Source organism: Macrobrachium rosenbergii, chromosome 11 (assembly GCF_040412425.1).
Source record: "Macrobrachium rosenbergii isolate ZJJX-2024 chromosome 11, ASM4041242v1, whole genome shotgun sequence".
Lineage (NCBI taxonomy): Eukaryota > Metazoa > Arthropoda > Malacostraca > Decapoda > Palaemonidae > Macrobrachium > Macrobrachium rosenbergii.
In genome coordinates, this window is record NC_089751.1 from 5,195,472 (window position 1) to 5,217,134 (window position 21,663).

The 21,663-nt window shown below is 39.1% G+C and overlaps 2 protein-coding genes across 2 annotated transcripts; both read right to left on the minus strand.

Annotated features, from left to right (window-relative positions):
- Positions 1-2,867: 2,867 nt before the first annotated feature.
- Trmt112 (tRNA methyltransferase subunit 11-2) lies at positions 2,868-7,671 on the minus strand. Its single transcript, XM_067111102.1, has 4 exons — positions 7,443-7,671; positions 3,698-3,799; positions 3,347-3,439; positions 2,868-3,120 (listed from the first exon to the last, which is right to left on the minus strand). The coding sequence occupies exons 1-4, from the start codon at positions 7,518-7,520 to the stop codon at positions 3,019-3,021; spliced, it is 375 nt and encodes a 124-aa protein (XP_066967203.1). The 5' UTR covers positions 7,521-7,671; the 3' UTR covers positions 2,868-3,018.
- Positions 7,672-10,333: 2,662 nt separating this feature from the next.
- LOC136843102 (larval cuticle protein 65Ag1-like) lies at positions 10,334-21,519 on the minus strand. The gene is made up of 3 exons (XM_067111103.1): positions 21,399-21,519; positions 11,813-11,955; positions 10,334-11,348 (listed from the first exon to the last, which is right to left on the minus strand). The coding sequence occupies exons 1-3, from the start codon at positions 21,402-21,404 to the stop codon at positions 10,919-10,921; spliced, it is 579 nt and encodes a 192-aa protein (XP_066967204.1). The 5' UTR covers positions 21,405-21,519; the 3' UTR covers positions 10,334-10,918.
- Positions 21,520-21,663: the final 144 nt, after the last annotated feature.

The following is a 21,663-nucleotide window of genomic DNA, read 5'->3' on the forward strand; positions in this document are numbered from 1 at the left end:
AAGATGGAGTCTGGTGAAAAGAAATCTGGGAAGCAAAACAAGAAGTACTTCAGAAGAGAAGTGTAAGCTGAAGAAGAAGAAGACTGATCCTGCTCGCCAACTCTCTTCGCTGATGCCAGGGCAAGCAAGAACACAGTCTTGAGGGTCAGATCACTGTCTGACGACTTGTAAAGGCTTTTAGGGCATACGAGTCAGGCCTGAGTTCCCTCGGAAGGGAAGACTGTTTGAAGCTTCTCAACAGCGTAGAGATCTCCCACAAGGAAGAGAGATCAATGCCTTTCAAGCAAAGGACTTGGCCCTTAATAGCCGAGCCAGAGAGATACCACATCAATGACACCAACCACAGAAGATGGCCCATTTCCCCTGGATCCAAACATCTGTCGCTGTGTGTTGAGAAAAACCTCTCGCTTGCAAGAGATGCTGGATAGTCTCCAGGCATGAAGTGACAGTCCTTTCATGGCCTGGTGATACCTCTCTATGTGCGGCTGGCATAGGAGGTTAGGCCAAGGGGGAATCTCTCTCGGCACCTTGGAAAGTAGAGCTAGTACGTCCAGATACCACTTGGCGTGTGGCCACTTAAGAGCCACCAGGGTCATCCTGAGATTCGGGATGATCATGACCCTGTTGATTACCTGACGAATCAGACAAAACAGAGGAAAGGTGTAGGCCTCTAAATTGTCCCATGGGTGCTAGAAGGTGTCCTCTAATGCTGCCCATGGGTGGGTCTGGTATGACTGAGCAGAACACTGGCAACTTCCTGTTGTGCTGGGTTGCGAAAAGGTCTATCGTTGGGAGGCCCCAAAGATAAAAAAAATATTTCTGCCATGTCTGGGCGTTGGGATCACTCTGTCCCTATCATCTGACCCTGGCGACTGAGCTTGTCTGCTACTATGTTCCGGTTTCCTGGAATGTACCTAGCTGACAGCTCTACTGAGTGCTACCATCCACTCGTGCACCCGCATTGCCAAGATGTGGAGCTGAAAGGAAACCAGTCCCCCCTGCTTGTTAACATATGCGACTACTGGGTATTTTCGCTCATCAACACCATGGAATGCCCCATCACTCGATCCTGAAACTCTTGTAGTGCTAAAAAAGCTGCCTTGAGTTCCAGGATATTGATGTGTAGGTGTGTTGTTTCGGTTCTACACACCTGATGCCAGCAACTCTTACAGGTGTGCGTCCCTCCCTCGGTCGATGCATCCAAAAACAGAAGCATCTCGGGATGGGGAGTGTCTAATGGCACTCCTATTACGAGGTTCCTGTTGTCTAGTCACAGTCAGCAGCAGTTACAGGAAGGGCCTTGCAGGTCCTAAAGTGGGATATCAAACCCTCCACACTCGGCTCCCCCGGGAGGCCTCAGGAAGACCGCAACTCTCTAAGCCCCTCGGGCTCCACAACATTTGAAACATAAGTTTGGTTAAGGGAGGCACTCTCCCTTCGCCCTGAGGAGGATAACTTCCCCTCCAAGCGAAAGGAGACCACCGGAGTCATACTGGCGCCCCAACACTGACTCTCTATTGACAAAGCAGTAGGAGACAGCGAAGGGGAAACTGCTCCCTTAAGAGTAGCAACAGCAGAAGGAAGCTTGGCCGGGGGCAAGAAGGAATCAGAGAGAATCCTTGGAGTCACTGGCAGAGTGTTACACTCTGATGACACTGGGAAAACTTTTTTCTCTCTTCTTTTTTCTGGCCAAACTGCACCCACTGTTTGGATGTCCAGACATGGCACTCACTACACGGGCTTAATTGTTTGCAGTTATGCTTCCTGCACAATGTACACAACATATGAGGGTCTATTTCCATAGAGGAGAGGAACCTATTACTGTACAGGGTTTGTTTATTCCTGGGCAGCACCTCATTACAAATGGTTTCCTCTCCTCAGGCTGCTTAAGTTAGGGTTGCATTATAAATATATAAAGCAAACAAACAAACTTTTACACAAACACAAAAACAAAACAAAAAAAGTTGAATGGCAGTCGGACAGAGAGCACAGCAGAGGTCTTCACATGGCGGCCAAAAGCAAAGTGGAGTGCAGACTGATGAGTGGCCTGGGCTTACCCCCCCCCTACCATCAGTAGGTAATGACCTTGTTTGAAAGTTAACGGTTTGTATATGTGTAGGAACAAAAATATAAAATACACAAAGAAGAAAGTTTCAACTTCCAAGTTCCAAATCAGGCAGCAGCACACACATCTACACCTGATGACAGCTGAAAAAAAGTGCTGGCTGACAACAGGTGCATAGGAGTATTCAATTAACTACCAAATCTCAATGACCATTTCCAGCGTGCGCTGAGGAATACTACTTAGAAACACTGAGAAAATAAAAAATATTAGCATAATGGCAAAGGGGCTCCAGCAACCCAAATTAAAAAATAAAGTTCAGCAACCAAAGAGCACGGGCAGAGATTTGCTGACAATATGGTAGCCAGAGAGAAAGTGAAGGCATATAGCCAAGTAAGTAAGTAGGTGCTCCCAACCCCCACTTGGCTTCCACCTATAACTACCTTGTTGAAAACTTCAATGATCAATACAGCACTTAATGAGAAATACTCCTTCATAAAAAAAATCTGTTTAATTCATAGGAACACAATATGTATGTTTGCCACCTTTACACTGTATAGTTATGCAAGTTTTCCTCTTTGAACTATAGAGATGATGTACGTCTAATCAAACCACTGATGTCTTTTTTTTTCCTCAATGGGGGTGAATCTAGAAGACATTACCTTCTGTTTCAGTTAGTATTTTGTGATGAGGTTGCTAGCACCACATCTTTGTCCCCAAGATTTGACCTTCTTGGGGACTAATCCTTGGATAAAGTGTTGAATTGTTTACAAACATATGGGAGTTCCATTATATAAAACCATCGTTTAGCTTGTATTTCATGTAATGCAATGATTTTTCTTATAAAACAAGAAAATAAAAATCAAGAGACCATGGACATAAACATAAAAGCATATTTGATTAAAAAAGTGATATCTATAAACAAAAGAATATGTTTAGAGTTTTCTTCTTATTATTTAAACTTCATCTTCGTTCAAAAGCATGTTTGGGATGCCGTTACTGATAGGAAATTTTCGGTGAGTCTCTGGACACTCTAAACAACCATTGATAACTTCCACCTGTAAAATAAAAAAATTTATTTAAATGTTTAAAAAAGATTGGCCATGACTGTACTGTTTGGAGACTAAAGTTACACTTGATTCAGAAACTGTTTTTGAGGGGCTTGCACAGTACTACATTTTTTTTTTATTATAAATAAGATAAGCAGAACTGGCAATACAGTTTCAATAAAATTATCTCAAAATCAACAGGCTGCTATTCCTTAAGATCTGCGAATGTACAAACCTCTAATAATATATGGTGTAACTTCTTCAGTAAATCGTCATCACTGTCATATCCTTCTGGTAATGTTTCTGGTAGGTCCTCTTGATGCCCAACCTGACAATTTCATAAAGAAAAAATAAAATGGAGTACGGCAAAAACACTAGCAATGTTGCTAGTTACAGAGTAAACTATGTTGTATTATTTATAAACTAACTGATATCATTTAACAGCTTACCTAGGCACAGATTTTACAAATTCAAAGTATGGAAATCAACTATGTAAAATTTCACCATATTTTGGTAGAGATTCTGTTTTGACCACCAAAATAAAATGTCTAACCAAGAGATTAATAAAAAAAAAAATGATACATACACATTGTGCTGCAAATTTCAGTGCATTCCAGTCCAGTTTTGGAATCATTCTAGAAATGAACTCCCGATCAAAATCTATATCAACGTTTCTAACCTCATCAGCCTGAAAAAAATGAAAAAATGACTATATTAATAACCACGGTAATTTAGCTTTCTTCAGGTAATGCACGCTGTCAGTAAATTCAGTCTTGGAATTTTCAGTGCTACAGTAGCCCCTCAGCTTAACTCATCAGAATTCCTTGGTTATTCGCTACATTATTAACCCTTTCCGCACAGCAAGGCTGGCAGGAAAAAAATCACCCCAATATGGCAGAATGATTAAAGTCTCAAAGGATGTCAGTAACTAGGTACAACAGTAGCCCCAGTGCCAGGGTCACAGCTGGTATTTGGAGTTAATAAACCTGTGTGTGTGTGTGCGTGTCAAAGGTGGGGTGGAAAGGTTCACACAATTTGCTACTACACCATCTTTCTATACATCCATTTTGCATATAAAGTCTTAAATTGAATGATAAGTGTAAAGTACAAGTTTGTGTAGGAAAGAGGATATGTAATTACTGTTGGCTGTGGGATATCTTGAATGTGCAAGTGCATGTCCAGTACAAAGAAGGTCTTTGTAACTTTTCAGAATTTGCTGTGAGTCCGTAGGGAGAACCTCCTAAAGAATCTGATAAGCTAAGGGGCAACTGTAATAAGATTTTTTATAAAAGTCTTGTAAGCTCACAAAAATGGCCATGAGGGACATGCAAATTCTCCAGGCAATATGCTAGACTATATTTTTTCATTGTTAATTTTTCCACACTTGTTTACTGTTTACCAAATTTTAAAAGTAATTTTTTATTTTTTATTTGTCATGTTCTTTTGATGCTGCGGTTGCCTCTCTTTCTCCCATTCAGGTAACTCGGTTACTTCTAGTAACCGATGTTGCAAGCGCCTATGCAGCTGATGACCAGCAAAACGACAGCACTGAGCAAGGACCAATTAGACGTTCCAGGCGACTGGCAGGACTTTCATCAGAAAACGACAGCATTACCTGATCTATGTTTGACAACTGGCTCCATAGTTTATAAACAACTTCGCTTGTTTTGAGTTTACTTGGGAGTGCTACATCAACGCATCAGATTGAGAAACCGAACAAGTTCCCGACAGCTATCTTTATTGATTTATCTTTAAATATATATACATATACATAACTGTGGATTTGCTTCTCCAATATTATTATTATAAAACTGCCCTCAGTTATAATGAGACGTGTTTCTTAAATAAAGCCCCTTTTTTTTAAAGAATCAAAAGGAAGTCTTCAATAGCCTGATTTGCAAAATGAGGAAAGTACATTTGGCATCGCTCTTTCACCCTCCTGATACCCTCATTTGACCAAGTACGCTGGGGAGACTATAGTGTTGCTTATTGTCGGTCAATTAATATTACCCTCATATCTCTACCCGATACAGTTGGGGACCCTTTGGGAACGCAGGGTTCTGGGTGGGGGAAATTGCTGGAAGAAAGACCGGACTGCCATGTTGTTGTTATGGAATGGTTCTGTGCATATGCAGGGAGCCATATGGGATATTATTCATTTCCAATCCGAACATCCCATCAAGTACCCCGCCCGGTCTTGGCCATTTTGGCTGTAAGTCATTTAAGCCGTAACAAACAAAACAACGTAAGATATTATGTTTAAGGTATTTACCGTCATTATTTTACGGGTAGAACTAAGTAGTAGCTCTGTGGTGGCGACGGCCTTCTAACTTGACTTTTTCTACAGTTTTTTCATTGCTAATTATGGATTTACCTTCAATTTTTGTTGCACAAATATAATTAACCTGTAATTAACCCTTAGAATTACCTAGGTTTCCTTAGCCAATCCCATATTAAACATATGGCGATAAAAGTTTGTTTCATGTCTGAATTCCATATGACAAACATCTTTTCAACAGTTTTCTTGCTGTTTTCAATTGTCCCATTCAATATTTCAACTGGAAATCATTCATTGTAAAGTTTCCAAACCTCAGGCTTTAAGGACATTTACATGCAAATTTGGCGCCGTATTTAGTACTGGCCCCATTCGCCGTGTTTAGTACTGGTTGGCGTGTTAAATGCAGTTTGTCGTGTTTAGTAGTGGGTTCGGGGGAATGGAATCTCACTGGTTATGAGAAGGAAGTAAAGTAATGATACTGCTGTGTGAAAATTGTGTGTAGGGATGTGAAAAATGTGACTAGGCAAAATGATTTTTTGGGGTACAGATACGCTTTCACCGTGTTTAGTGCTGGAATGGCGAGTTAAATGCATTTCGCCGAGTTTAGTAGTGAGTTCGGGGGAATGGAAACTTGCTGGTTATGAGAAGGAAGTAAAGAAACGATACTGCCGTGTGAAAAATGTGTGTGGGGAAGGGGAAAGTGTTTTTTTTTTTGGGGTACATATACACTTTCGCCAAGTTTAGTACTGGCTGGTGGGGTAAATGCATTTCGCCGTGTTTAGTAGTAGGTTTGGGGGGATATAATCTCCCTACATCCAGGGGGGTACCTGTGTTGCAACAAGTGCAACCAAGAACATTGAAACTTACAAGGGGAAACTCAAAAACGTATCTGTGTTTTCTTCTTTGCTGTGTTAACTTACAGTCTGGGAGGATTGCATGCAGGGTGTGTTAGTTTCATGCTTAGGGAAAACATGTTAACAAGTTATTGCACTTGCCAGACGGAATATGACTGTTCAAAACAGACATACCCGTGCCCTGTCTTGTGCAGGACGCGTATGTGAACCCTGGAAACTGGACACAGCCCCCCAAATAGGGGGGCGTGGTGTTAGCAAATTTGAGTGGCAAGGTTTGGGGGGGTTTTCCTCAAGGGGGCTAACAGCGCAATGTGATTGGGTAGATAAGTGTTTGAGGGGGTTAGCCCCCCCAATCTCCGAGTTTCCTCAGTAAAGGAAAGAGGGATGAACCAATGGCTCCTCAATAAATGTTTGGGTGGACTGTAGTAATGGGAGGGGTTGCCTTTGTGTCGGCTCATTTAATGTTCTTGTTTGTTCTCCATTTATTTAGCAGTTTCTCATGTCTCAGGTGCAGTAAAAAGTAAATTTTGGCTGGTTTCTCATGCCTCGTTGTCTACCCAACCCATAACCCCGCTTTCCCTAGGGGTTCCCTAAATTGTAGGGTAGAAACAAGCGGGTGAGCCGTTACATACCCAAATAACACTGTCCCGGGGGTATACCCCACCCATAACCCCGCATTCCCATCGGGTCTCCTACCTTGTTGGATGAACTTCAGGGGTTAATTACAGGCTAATTACATTCGTGCAACAAAAACTGAAGGAAAATCCATCATTAGCAGCCAAAAAACTGTAGAAAGTGTCAAGTTAGAAGGCCGTCGCCGCTGCAGAGCTACTACTTAACTCTATCCCTAACCTAACCTAGCAGGTCGTGTTACTAAGCTGGGGAGGGGGAGTGAAGGAAACTCCACTTTTTACCAAAAGTTCCCCTATAACACTGCGCACGCGCAATAGGATTCCAGGATGGCCGGCATACAACAGCATATCAGTTCTGAGGTTAATTACAGTCGACCGCTAAAACATCAGAAAAGTCAAGTTTCCAAGGTAGCCCAATACCCCATGCGGAGCTGTTCTATAGTTCTACAGAGTTCGCTAGTGCCTTGAATCTCTCTAAATTACGTAGCTATCCTAGCCTAGCCTGGGTTATAGTTAGCCTAGCCTACATTACCGACGTTTGGTGTACGTGGGCCAACTGGATCTTACCTGGATACGTAATGGAAAGCCTTCCTTCACATTCTTTAAGGCTTTACTTGTTAGCATGTTGTGCGTTATAAGCTTCATTCTTCTTAAAACCGTGAGGTAAATTTTGCCCGTCAAAATCTAGCCAAACTAATGGGAAACGTGACCACCGTTCTCGGTTTCTGGCTGACACCACCTCACAGTTACGAGGATCTTTGTTTACACCAACAACACTCGTTCACTATTTTCTTCTTCTTTGGTTCTTGCGTCCCGCGCTGTCAGAGACGTCTGTTGGTTATAGTGTCCAGCAACAGCGATGGACACTATAGTTACACTTATTAAAAGCTGGGTACATAGATTAGGATGTCACATTTTAGCTTGTGTTTCCTCACTCTCCTCTAGACCAGGATTAATTGCTCTATTAATCCTGCTCTAGACAAGACCTTTCAATACCAATCATTAGGCGTCTCATTTATTCACTCTACAGTACCCATATCACACGAGATTTTACACTACTAATACATGTAAATAATTAGCCTAGTTTAATCTAAGCCACTTACGACCATTTAAATAATTTCTAATTTAGCCGACTTAATTAGATGTTTTGTTCCAGTTGCCAATCCGATGAAGGAAAAGATAAGGATTGGATAGGATGTGAATCTAGTCAACGGTATAACAGAAAGTGTCAGAAAATTGAAATGGCGCCACCCTGTTTGTTATATTAGCCCCAAAGATATGCAAATTAAATAATTTTAATAAGGTAATAAACTGAGATACGAGATCACAGTAGAGCTGTATGCTCTGATTGATGACTGCCAATCCGATGAAGGAAAGGATATGGATTGGATAGGATGTTAAGCCCAATGGTATGCAAATTATACAAGTTTTAATAAGGTAGGAAACTGAGATACGAAATCACAGTAGAGCGGTATGCTATGATTGATGAGTGGGATGCAATATAATGAAGATTGAAATATCAGAGGTTGAAATGAAGATGACAACTCCTAAAATTGGGAGAGAGCTTATTCCGATATAGATAACCAAAAGAAATTGTCATCAATAATGTCATGAATTTTCTCGATAGCCAAGGCAAGTGATCAGTGGCGTCGCTATGGGTGGCCCCGGGCACCTCCAATTAGACTCTAGGCCCCCCACATGCCCCCAAAGTAGAAATTCCCTTTGTAGCTAAACTTTAACCCTTACAGAATTTGATACATTTGCATATTATAAGAGTTGAAAATTAATTCAAAATCGAGCTCTATAATTTCAAATATAACAATTTTTTTGAAGTAAATTGTGTTTTCCCTAACTATACAAACCCGAGGTCCTTTACATATTACATAATCCATATACTCATCTTCTAGGCGCGAGGATGGACAGACGTGTTTTGTGTGTAACGGGCGACAATTGTAGGCTACTGTCTTTTAATCCAGTTTGATCGACGCCCATCTTTGCCTTGCATTGATATGTATCATGTCACGTAGTAACACTACATTCGTAGGCTCGATCAAATTGCGATTTTAGCGATTTGTAACAAATTTAAAGTAACTTTTTGCGTCTTGATTGCCCCTAACCCCCGTGTTCCAGAATTCGTCCCTTGCTTTTTGTTCAGTGCTCCTGGTTGTAAACCCAGCTGTTGTTTGGATTATCGCAAAATCATTGTAAGTTTGCATATAATTTTTCCTATTAACGTAGTATTAGATAGCTTGGGTGTGTTTTTTTGTGTTGAAGTTTATTTTAGTAGTAAAATTAGAAAATGTGTTCGAGTGTGGTATAACTACCACCCTGTCGTGCTGATTCGAAGCCATAGTCAGTGGACTTTGTATCCTTGCTCAGGACAACGGGCACGAACCGGTATAAAAACCGAGGAAAATTCTCGACAAACGCCCTGAAGAGGATATCTGGTTCCTTCTTTTCCTAAATTAGGCAAGCAAAATTAAATACTGAGATAAGGTATTTACTCGGAAACTGAGGAGGTCAGATGCCTAACACCACACTGTCAGTCGCAATTTCTGTTTTTAGGCCGTTCACGAGTAAATTTTTTATGCTTTCTCATCTTGCTGAAAATTCAGAATACTGCAGTCGGTGCTTATCCTAATGCACCGTAAAATCCATAAGAGCACATGCAAAAGACGACGACATGCACAATACAAATTCCAAACTTGTATTAACAAAACCTTATTTGTTTTTAGACGTTTCCAGGTGAAGCATCCTTTTTAGTGACGAACCGGGCGGAGAATTACTGTTTTATAAGAAAATGAAATAAAAAATTCAAAAGTATTCATATACCTACGAATGAGTGACCTTCAAAGTACTGAGTAACAGTTGTAGAACTTTGTTACTGAAGTAGTTAGTAATGGCTCAACAGAGATCGAAAAATTTCTGTTGTGAAAATCACTAATAGTTTTGGAGAGTAGTAATCCATACTTGATAGGACTGGATTATGAATAAGGCCATTTCTTCTCCAAATCAACTAGTTTTTATCTACATATTTCGTTCATTCATAGATGGGTTGATTCTCACGGTACAAGCCAATGCAACCTCAAACATGAAAGATATTTTGGGATTAACTGGTTTAGGCCCAAAACTGAAATTATTTTTATAAATATTGCGAGTATTGAAAAGATTTCGGAACTTCGTTAATGAAATAAAGAATTTACCCGTAGATGCTAGAGTTGAAAAAATAAGATTTCACCTTTTGAAATCCGTACCTGAAATCATTCACTCAGATAAGCCACAAATTTTGCTTGTTCATTTTTGACAATACTTTCTTTTGGTAGTTTCCATTTTACTCAGCTGTTCCCTTTCATTCTTTTCAGTTACGAGATCTATTTTCTTCTTTAATCATAGTTCATTTATAGGTCTGTCAAAATTATTCAGATGGAATTAAGAAAGTGGTAGAAAGAAAGTAATTATTTTCTTTAAGATAAAAAGACTTTATTGAAATATTACATATTTGTGTACTTGTTTATAAATCCTATATGTATAAGTGACATGTGTCATGAATCTCTCTCAGACAATTTTACAAAAATATTTTTTCAATAAATATTTCATTTTTATAAATATCTATATTTTGAGCGTTTCGAGAGATTTTTTTGTACAACCTAAAATCTAACTCGTGTCTGCCAACTTCGTCTAAAGGTAGAAGAAGTTTTACATCGTCAAAGGTTTCGGCGCTGCTACATAGTCGGACTAGCTTAAAGATTAATGGCTTATGTACAGTGACATGTTTGACTGAAGGGACTGGGATGGTGGGCTGAGGCTACCTCTGCAGTGATGCGCAGCTCTGGGACTGTAGCCCGATAACAAAGGCTCACAAGACATCATCTAATTCTACTCGAGTCGTTGGGTAAAAACTGTATTTACAAACACTGTCGAAATGAGGAAAGGTAGTCCAGAGCTGCTCACCACTTCTGTACTATACCACCATGATTCAAGACGGGGTGTGAAGTGGCTGGCGAGGAGCTAGAGGCATCAACTAGAAGACCGTGGTTTGCTTATTACTTCCTGTTGTAAGGGATGGGCACTCTGAATCCAAAGGGAGAACCTCCTCTGACGGTTTCTTCTTCCTCCTCTTCGTCGTCGTCGTCGTCCTCTTCGCTGGACTCTTCGCTAGATTCTTCATCTGATTCTGAATCTTCGTCAGAATCTTCATAACTTTCTTCAGAATATTCGTAGTCGTCTTCTTCTGCGCGTTCAAGGGCCTTCTGGTAAGCCTGGAAGAACTCTTCCTTAGCTTTCTTGACGTCATCGGTATCTTCAGGAGCTTCTGGGAGGGCATCGCTCTCTACACGGTAACCCTCTTCGTCAGCGTTGTACTTGAATTCGTATTCGTCTCCTTCAGGGGCCACGAAAGCGTATTGGCCACTCACTTCGCCCTCTTCATTTCGCTCTTCGGCGCGTTCGCTGTCGCCAACGTGGTACGCAAATCTTTCAGGAAAAGAAAGAAAATAGCTTAGAAAAAATTCAGAATTACCCATATCATGCTCTGCTCAACTGGCGGTAATTACTAAAGTAGAGAAAATTACAGATATGTTTAATTTCCAATTACTAGGTATCCTAATAAAGAAGTAGAAGAAAAAGAAGGAATAGTTTTTAAGGAGTGCAGTACATTAAAAACTATGAGCTAGAGAAAATTACAGAAATGATTAATTTCCCAGTAGTCAGGTATTCTAATAAAGAAGCAGTAGAAAAAAGAAGAAGTAAAGTTTTAAAGAAATGCAGTATATAAAAAAGTAGAAGCTACAGAAAACTACAATAATATTTAATTTCCCAATAGTCGGGTATCCTGATAATGAAGTAAAGAGGAAAAATAAGAAAAAATAAAGGTTTTAAAGAAATGCAGAATAGTTAGAAGTAAAAGTGCTATTTCAGTGCTCCTCTCTGTAACTTACGCATATTTGCCCTCGTTGCCAGATGAAGTGAAGTCGTTTCTGAAACTTTTGAAGTTCTTTAGGGTCTGGATAATCTGCCTCTCTTCAGTCTTGTCAGCATAAGAGACGGTGGCCAAAGCCAGGAGGAGGAACATTACTGAGGTCTGAAAACAAACATAAAGGGGAGAATTTATAACTCGTACGGGAAAGAGCTTCGCCCAAATAGACGGACTTTGCGCTCACGAAAAAAGATTTTAGAGAGTAAACTAGCCGAAAGTGATCACCTTCATCTCACGGAAAGATCGTCATGAAAAAACAGCTCCAAGTGCAAACTTTGTAACCATTGCATGCAGTGGTGTCAGAGTACCTAGATGTAGCACTGCTTGCTATGTTGTTATGCAATTCACTTTTACTGCCACGTGGTTTTATGGGATACATGTCCATACAAACAAACAGGGACAAGAAAAGTGAGAACATTAAATCTAAACAAACAATGCTGGTTGCATGGTACTTTCGAAGGTAATACCTCAAAGTAAATTTCATATTCTTCCCATTGATATAAGTGGACTAACAAGGACCCAATGATCTCAGAATTTTTAAGTAGGCCTATTGCTTGTTCATTCCACTGGGGGCCATCGTTCCGCACCTAAAACTTATGCATATAAACGGTAACAAATAATACAACGCGTAAGCAATTTCAGTCACTTAAGGGCATGCACACAACAACCGTGTCCATGACCTACAGAAGGTTCACATTAAATTAAAGAGTGAACGTTATACGAATTAGCGGTACTGAGCTGGTATGCATAAGCAGAGAAGGACAAGCGAAGAAAAAGTCGTTAGACGATCGCAGGCTTTACCTTGATTCATCAGAACTTTTTATTTTAGAGTCCGAGAGTAAACTCGTTCCTGTGCGAGGATTAACTGAAACTGGCCCGGTTTCTTTTTGTTGTTGAGACAAATTTCCCCGAGCTGCGTATACTCCCGGTACGGAAAGGGAAAGGGTCATGAAGCTTCTGCAGGTACACTAAATCTGTGATTGGATAATAATATACTTTCCGTTGATGACGTTTTCGTTTAGGGAGAAAGAGAACGAAAATGGTGGCTATCTAAGTAATCCCATTTAAGAAACCGACTTATGATCTCTGTTGTGGATAGTGACGCAACGATAGGATTGTCGTATTGTCGTGACGTATGTGTTTTATGCAAGTGGTTTTGATTTCAAAAGAAATCGATATTGCAAGGTAAAGTGCTCCATGAAAAAGGTTTAACTGATTGTAGGGAAGATAATGAAGATCACGTTACGCACCGGAGGAGGGAGATTTTCATGGCAATAGCCTAGATTACGGTGATTTAAAAGAAAAAAAAAGCAGAACGAACAAAGAAAATCGTCTTGCGTGAAAAAAGTGGCCCAGAGAAACCTCGCGCGTGGAAACAAAAACTTATCTGAAAGTCAAATGAGGGCGGCTGCTAAAAATTGCAATGGCAATGGCATTATCCTTGAAAAGACTCATTTTGTGAAATACCATCACTGCTCTGATAGGATCTCGTTCTCTTTTCCTTTTTCCTAAAGATTTTGTTGCATTTTTTCTATGGGAACAGACCATTTTACTTTATTCCTGAAACTGCCAATATTCCTTTATAGGAGATAAAAGTTTACACATTTTCTTCAGTAACACTGAACGCAACTACATCAGAATGTTTCTTGTTCGGACATAATGTTCTTTATATTGAAAGACTTAATTAATCAACTGAAAAAAAAGCAATTTCTAGCGTCAAGCTACCAATTTAAAGTTTGATTGTTATTCATTGCCAAATGTGCGTATCTAGGAAATCCTCTGCTATTTCAAAAAAAAGTCATTAATCTCAAATGGTGAGAGAGAGAGAGAGAGAGAGAGAGAGAGAGAGAGAGAGAGAGAGAGAGAGAGAGAGAGAGAGAGAGAGAGATTTATATTAACCCGTCCAGTCAATAGAAAGGCAAGGAAGAACCAGTTCTAAATGTGCAGCAATCATGTAGAAGGTAAAAGATCGAGTAGTTCGGACAACTAGAGGAGGAAAAATTTCCAGTCTTTTTGTTATTACTAAGCTCTCTATCTTAAAAGGAAATTGTGTCATTTCTTTACCGATGCTTTTTGAAATCGGTAACTATTTCACCAACAAGTTCTGACTAGAATACATTCCACGTTCCCATGTAAGTCTTGTTGGTTAAATTCTAAATGTTATTCTCTATTACTCTGAACATTTTTCGTATTAGTGAACGTAGCATAAAACATCAGTAGCAATGGGCCTGCAGGTCAAGTCGTGCTACTTAGATGCATGTCGTTTAACATAAAGGTAGGCCATGTTACTTAAAATTCTGTAGTTTAAATAGTCAGAACGTTACACGTTGTTTACTTGTAAAGATAAACAGAGGCAATGAAAATTGGAACTTTGAATTAGGCAATGAAGTAAATAAAAATGTATTATAATCGATTATGTCAATAAATAGATCAACAGTTTCTTTTTTGTTGATTTTCCAGAACGCAGAAGTAGGAACGCTGCTTTTTTCTTAGTCGTTTTTCTTCACAGTAGAATCCCTTATACTTTGATTTAAAATAAGCGTCTTTTAAATTTATCCTGTTACACATCGTACGGGGTTTAACTGCAGTGTAATAAAACGTTCATAGCGGGTTGAAAAGTTAATTCTCAGCAATCCATGAATTTCCTTTTTTTTTTTTTGCCTGTGAAGTGTTTATTCATAGCTGTATTTAAAAAAAAAATAGCATGAGAGTGATTACAAATTATTTAAACAGGAAAACATGAAAAATGTTACAATTCCCGCTGGAATCTGACTTCGTCGCCCTTTATGAACAGTGCCAAGATAATGATCTAATCTTATTTTTATCTTTGGCGCCATCTACTGTACTCCTTTTTTTTTTTTTTTTTTTTTTTTTTGGCGCTCTGCTCCTTTGGCCTTTCGAAAGCAGGTCCTTTTTGTTTCTGATTTGGTTGCAGTGAACAGCGCCTTTGTAATTGTAAAGCGAATGGGATTTTTTTATTTCCTTGGATTCTCCTTGGGGTTATTTATTGTGAAGAGAGAGAGAGAGAGAGAGAGAGAGAGAGAGAGAGAGAGAGAGAGAGAGAGAGAGAGAGAGAGAGAGAGAGAGAGAGGTGGGGGGATTATTGCTTTAGGGGACATGAGGTTGTCTTTCTGAGGCTGTGAAGGAAAGTATTAACGTATTCTATTTGTTTTAGTTTTCTAATTATGATGTTACTATACAAAACAGATGGGCTGTACTTAACAGTAACATCCAGCAGTGTATTCAAATAAAGACGGGAAGAAAAAAGGATTTTGCATCCTTTTACTATGCCATCCTCCGAGGATTACAGTTTTCAGCTGAAGCAATCGATTTCCCTGGAAGATTATGAAAATCCGAACGGATGAGGAGTGCACAGGAAATTAAGAAATCATATAGAAAAAAAAATATGTCTGCCTCTGAAGAAGGAAAATAAAGAGAACCTTGGAAATGGATAATTTCCATTTTTAACAAGATGCAGCGCATATCAGGAGAAAACCGACACTGAATGAACTTATTACAGAGAGAGAGAGAGAGAGAGAGAGAGAGAGAGAGAGAGAGAGAGAGTTGGGGTAGGGAGATTGCTGGGGCTAACTATGCCATTTTTTTAGGAACTCCACGACTGACTCACTTTCCCATGTCAACACATCCCCATCTTGGTTGTTATTCTCAGAATTCGTAAAGTAGGAATGTTCGAACCTTGACTAGTACAAGACTATGATTGTAATGAATAGTTTAAAAGAAGGCTGCGGAACGGAATAAGAAGAGCAAGTCTGCAAGAAACAGAATGTGAAGAAGGAACGACTTGAAATTGTGGTCTTATTGTTAGACATAACTCCGTCCGATGGGCAAAAACAGTCCGTTTGAGCTGTAGACGGAGTATTTCGGTAGCAACCACAAACAATGAAGTTACAGTAACTGTGCGTACGCGCGTTGTGCTTGTTAACAAGTGTGCGTGCTCAAGCTTTACAGAAGCTACATATTGATCAATCTATTTTTATCAGAAACTGAAACTTGCTCTTCCAGTAAACCCTTGTGGTCAGATTGTACGATTGCGTGATCGTTTCTTCAAGGAAAACTTTTTTTTTTTTTTATTCGAAATAACGCTAAAAATAAAACAAATATTAGGTAGGCTAAGTCACTCATGGCTGGAAAACCCACTTGGAAGCCACATTTATGATAAATACTTCATGATATAACTGGAGAAAAACAAGATTTTTTGGGTCTTGCTTTCTATAGAACTTATTGATTATAAATCCCTGGGAAATTAAGTCTTACACCTGTGCATCACGATGTATTTGTGACGAGAATTAATTAAAACGTAACTATTTTTCGACTGGTCAGACACAAGAAAGAAGTTTAGATAAGTTATTGTGTATGAAAAAGTCGTAAGTTTGTATTGTTTGTTTAGGTTTACAAGTCTTTTGGAGTGCCTTCATGAACATCCTTTTGGTGTTAGTTTGTCATATCCTCGTTGTGATGAAACCTGAAATAAGCACTATTGAAAAACCAGCGTCTTATATATATATATATATATATATATATATATATATATATATATATATATATATATATATATATATATATATATATATATATATATATATATATATATATATTCTCGTGGTCAGATTGGCAACGTGACCTCCTTGTGATTATGGTGACGCGGGTTCGTTTCCCGCGACCGGGCATCACAGTCTCTTCAATTTCTTGCGCTTGGATCTTACGGCTTTGTAGTGACAAGCATATCCAAAAAAAGCGCGAAGAATTCGAGAAGTTAAGAGGGCATTGTGGCTATTACAATTACATATGTATCTGGTAAAAGTGACCAGTAGATTCTGCATATATATATATATATATATATATATATATATATATATATATATATATATATATATATATATATATATATATATATATATATATATATAGAGAGAGAGAGAGAGAGAGAGAGAGAGAGAGAGAGAGAGAGAGAGAGAGAGAGTGCAGTTCCTGACCTTTTTAATAACAAATCTTTTTCACTGCTGTTTCTTTGAAGATTAAGACCTGAACCTAATCGTGCATTATTACATATGTTCGACTACCAGATGCTGACCAGCTACCCATACCTTACCGGAGGCTACCTTCGTAACAAGTCCTTTCCTAAAGAGTCACATTTTGACCTTCGCATATTACCCGTATTGAATGATTGGTTCACTGGCATCTAATGAAAATGGCGTCAGTGCAGGTGATCTAATGAAAATGTTTCTCACAGTTACTCATGGTAGGAATTTTTTAATTATAATGTGTATATATCGACAAGGGGCAGACATATCCCTTTGCGTATACACGTGTCGGTATTTGCCTGAATGTTTAGGAACAACGAGCGTCTTCGTACAGCCCAAACAAACGCATAAATCATCGCTTTATACGGCACTTTAGCATAGCTAAAAGGCCAGGTAAACAAGAACTTAATCATGATAATATCCATGATATTTGCAAACGGTCTTTAGCAAATGATGAGCTCTTCCACTTTGATAAAATACAACTAATTTCTCTGACGAAGGCTTCCAAATCGGACAGATATTGCAGTCAGTTAAGGCGCTTTTTCTATACTTCCTTTACAGAAATTTGTTTTACTTTTCGTGGTGTTCGCTACGCGACATGGAAGCTTTGCTGCACGTCGCTACAGGATCACGAACTCTGTTGAAGCGGCAAAATGACCTTCAGTCGCTATTTCCGTTTTGTCTCAGCCCGAGGCCACCTCGGAAGCGGCAGAGTCAGTTCGCTGAAACTGACAGTGCTCCGATAACGATAATTTAAGCAACCCAACTCTCTAATTAATACCAATTTCCTAAAATGCCATCTAATTGTATGTTGCTGATAGTGTTTTTCCATTAAACTGTGATTTAAGCAGCACAGGACCTTAAGGCCGTATGAGAAGATCGACTGTGTTTTAACTTTCTAAGACGATGAATCTTATATGGGGCTTTTGTGAATGATTTCAGGTTAGTATTTTTATATCACATTGCGACACAAACCGAAAGAAATATTGATGAAGACCTTTTTTTGCACAGATAAAAAAATATGACCAAATAACAAATGAACGAAGTGAAAAAAAGATAATGATGGCAAATTCTAATTTGAAAACTCATCGAAAGTTTATGACATCTAGTGATTAGAAAATGGGAAAACCTCTGGACGAGAACACGTGATTGAGTAGCAAATACCAATCTTTTACTTTGCCGCAGTTGCACTCCAGGCTTTTTCGTCCCGTGTCAGGTCATAGAATGCGATGATATAACCAGGCACAATTGATTACGAAATACTGAAAGGACTCTTTACTTTGGGTGCTCAATCAAAAATCAAGTTCTGCTCTCTCTCTATCTCTCTCGACTTTAGGGAACATCCGATTCCGCTGTAATATAAAATAAAAAAAATATACATCTATGATTTCAATAACCCATCTCCATAGAAAATCTTATCGTCATACAGTGCCCATTAAGTAAATAACAGTCAAGGAAGGGAAAGGAAAAGGTTAATTACCCATGAAAAGGAAGTAAATAGTTTAAGGGAAGGTCAAAAGGCATTATTGCCATTTGCAGCGGAACCATCAATTTAAGAAAGAGAGTGAAAGTGGAACGGGAAGATCTAGAAAAAAGTTCAACCACGAGGCACAGGTGTGAGTCACTCGTAAATAACCGAGGGACCAACAACAAAGTTGCCAGTCCCGCGAAATCTATTCTTTTGTTTAGTCATTTCATTATGATTTAAATAAGGACGGTGCTTTATCTTTATCAAAATGTTAAAAGAATGAGGGGAAATTGTCTGTTTGACATAATGGACTTTAAACTAGCGAAATTTTGTAAAACAACACAGGGCGTTTACGAAAATGCTAGATGACCATCCTGGCCTTTCCAAGTCCGTAGAAGTTCAAGGCCCGCGGCGCCTGACATTTCCTAGCGTAAAATCCTCATTGTCTGAGGGGTAATGGGACATGAAGGTGGCAGTAGAGGATGTACATAGGGGCGAGATAAAGGTTGTCATTACGTTACCATAGGTGGAGGAGGCTGTCTCTTCCCAAGAACTGGTGTTTGCAGGCAAGGTTAGAAACACATCGGTTATATTGAGCAAAGTGATTACATTTAACAGACACGAGCAACTTTTATTCCCGGCACGTTTAGAAAAGGCAGTCATTGTTGAAAACTGTTGCATCTAATAAAAGATCTGAATAAAATGTTCAAGTTTAAGACTGACGTTAGCAGTCCTAGCTCTTGCGGACTGGGTCGCTGCTGTCCGAAAATTTGGCGGAGGTAGATCATTATCAATTAGGATGCTAAAAGCACCAGACAAAAGTATACTTGCATCTGTCTACCTATCTATATATAATATTATATAAATTTGTATAAATTTATGTATATACATACATATATATACAGTATACATATGTGTGTATATATATGTATATATACATACATACATGCATATACGTGTGTGATTATGAATTTTTCATATTTCTCTCTTTCTTTGCTGCTTTGTACCTGTTCAGCGGGAAATAATTTTTCTGTAAAGTTAACGCAATCCCGCGTTTGCTCTAACCACATGTCGACGGAAACACGAACAGCCTTCTGGAATTCACGACTTTTGTCTCCCAGGGAGAGAGAGAGAGAGAGAGAGAGAGAGAGAGAGAGAGAGAGAGAGAGAGAGAGAGAGAGAGAGAAGGAGGCCAAACAGTAGAAACGTTGTGCATACTTAACTGAGAAAATTTAAAAGAGAATTTGAATTTGAATTTTGAACTTACATCTGAAAAAATCCCCCGTAGTCACAATTGTTGTCCCAATGAATTCCTTTTTATTATCTCATTCATCATGAAATTTAACTTTCTATTATTCTGTGATGAACAAGCTCTACTCATCAGGTTGATAAATTTTTTGAAGAAGCATCACAATTTTTTTGGCTCTCTAGAATAATATCTCATAATAATAAAAACAATTTTTAAATTTTCTGTTATCGAAACATCAGGAAAATACGACTATGCTTCATATACTACGCTAAATGAACAAAAGTTTTTGATTCCTTACGACGGAATAAAAATAAAGCATCCCTTTTTAAATGGCTGAATATTTTGTCGTCAGTTCTTGACGATTTCATCACTAAATCCGCGGAAAGAAATGTAGCCAATGTTAGGCAAAGAACTACAAGTAAAAAGAAGATAAAGCAGAGGAAAAAAAGGAAACTTAATCACAAGGCCGTGATGTTTGCTTGAAGCCGCAAGCAAGGTTTCAAGATTCCGCCGCAACTGAGGTGCCACGCAAGCGCGAAAAATGATCCTCGATCACGCCTTAAAACGAGCGGTGCCAACTGGTACCGAACCTGAGTAAAGAAGCTTTGAAGTCGTTCTTTCGTTCAAGGCAAAGCAAACTTGATTTCGATAAGGCGAGCAAAAGCTGATCTTGATTCTAGACTACACGCTTCCATGGTTACGTTAATGAGGGGTTAATGTGCTACTGGATTCCTTTGAGCTTTTATCAGAATAATTTAAGACGAATTCTTTACGACCTCGAAGAGAATTAATGCAAACAGCTTTGTAGATTGGTGAGTGAGAGTTATCGTTGTCAACGCGAGCACGTACTTATTTCTAAATATTTTACATATATTGTCAAATGGGTCTTTTCTTTACACACACACACACGCACACACACACGTATATGTGAGAATTTTCTTACCCAGTTGCTTATTATCTATAATACAGCCGCAAGCACTTTTCTTAGTACGCTTTCATTCCGACTAACATCACGTTTCGCATGATCCTTGCCAAGAGGTCAACCGTTAAAAAAGGGAAAAGGCAGCAATGTTTGTTTACAGCTTTGAAAGGAAGAGAAAGTTATAACTAAACAGAAATTTCATTTTGAAAAGAAATAGATTATGATAGATCTATTTGGGAGTCATCGAGTCATGACAGTTTTATTTCTACAAATAAATAGAGAGGGTTTCTGTTTGCTTACTTCTTTTCTTCATTTCAACAACTGCAATAATTAGATGTGTCAGAAACGAGGATTATACAAAGATGTTAAAAAATGTCATCTGCAAAGCATTTTGCTGAACTGAAAACGATGTTTCACAAAAGACTAGAAATTAAACTATCTAAAAAATCATGTCTGACTAGGGCTTCAACTCGCATTCCAGTTAACAGAAATCAGATGACTAACATCAAGCGAAAAATTTTGCGTTATGTTTCAGGTCTCTTTCCCTCTGATCCCTCCAAAAGAACCGTAAAGTTATGAGTATTTGTAGCTGAATTACTGATAACATTTTGGAGACTTTTAACTTGTGCGGGCTTAGTAACGCGATGGAGTTGGCTGTAGAATTAAGTTAACATTAGTTCAACAAGACCAAAGTAGCAGAATTCATCATTTTTTTTTACAAGTTTAACCCACGAATATCGAGAAAAAATGAATCGCAATTCTCTACAAGAGCTTAACACCGTTCCTTGTATTCTTTTCTCACTTTCGGTGACCGTATGCGCACTTCCTCCAAACATCCGTCTACCACGACAGCGAAATCCACCTTACCTTCATGGTGGCTAGTGAATTCGTATAGACTGTTGCTGGTAGGTCAGTCAAACCTGCACTGTGCCAACACTCTTCCTCGCGCCTCTTTTATACTCGCTGCATGCCACACCCACTCAAAAAGTGGCCGACTGGAGGACAACCAAGGTCGGTCGTCAGTCATAGCCAATGACAGACGAACAGGACAGTGACGTCACGTTGCCGCGTTGCTGTCGACCTATCAGCGGTGAGAAGTGTGACGTGTTGGGCGTGCTTATCCAACGGGCGT

Excerpts from the sequence above, each read along its gene's own strand:
- Trmt112 (XM_067111102.1), bottom strand. The coding sequence starts at position 7,520 with ATGAAGCTTATAACGCACAACATGCTAACAAGTAAAGCCTTAAAGAAT. Across the intron at positions 3,800-7,442 it reads GCTTTCCATTACGTATCCAG|GCTGATGAGGTTAGAAACGT; the intron begins GTAAGATCCAGT and ends CATTTTTTTCAG. Across the intron at positions 3,440-3,697 it reads TGAAATTTGCAGCACAATGT|GTTGGGCATCAAGAGGACCT; the intron begins GTATGTATCATT and ends TGAAATTGTCAG.
- LOC136843102 (XM_067111103.1), bottom strand. Across the intron at positions 11,349-11,812 it reads GGCAACGAGGGCAAATATGC|ATTTGCGTACCACGTTGGCG; the intron begins GTAAGTTACAGA and ends TTTTCCTGAAAG.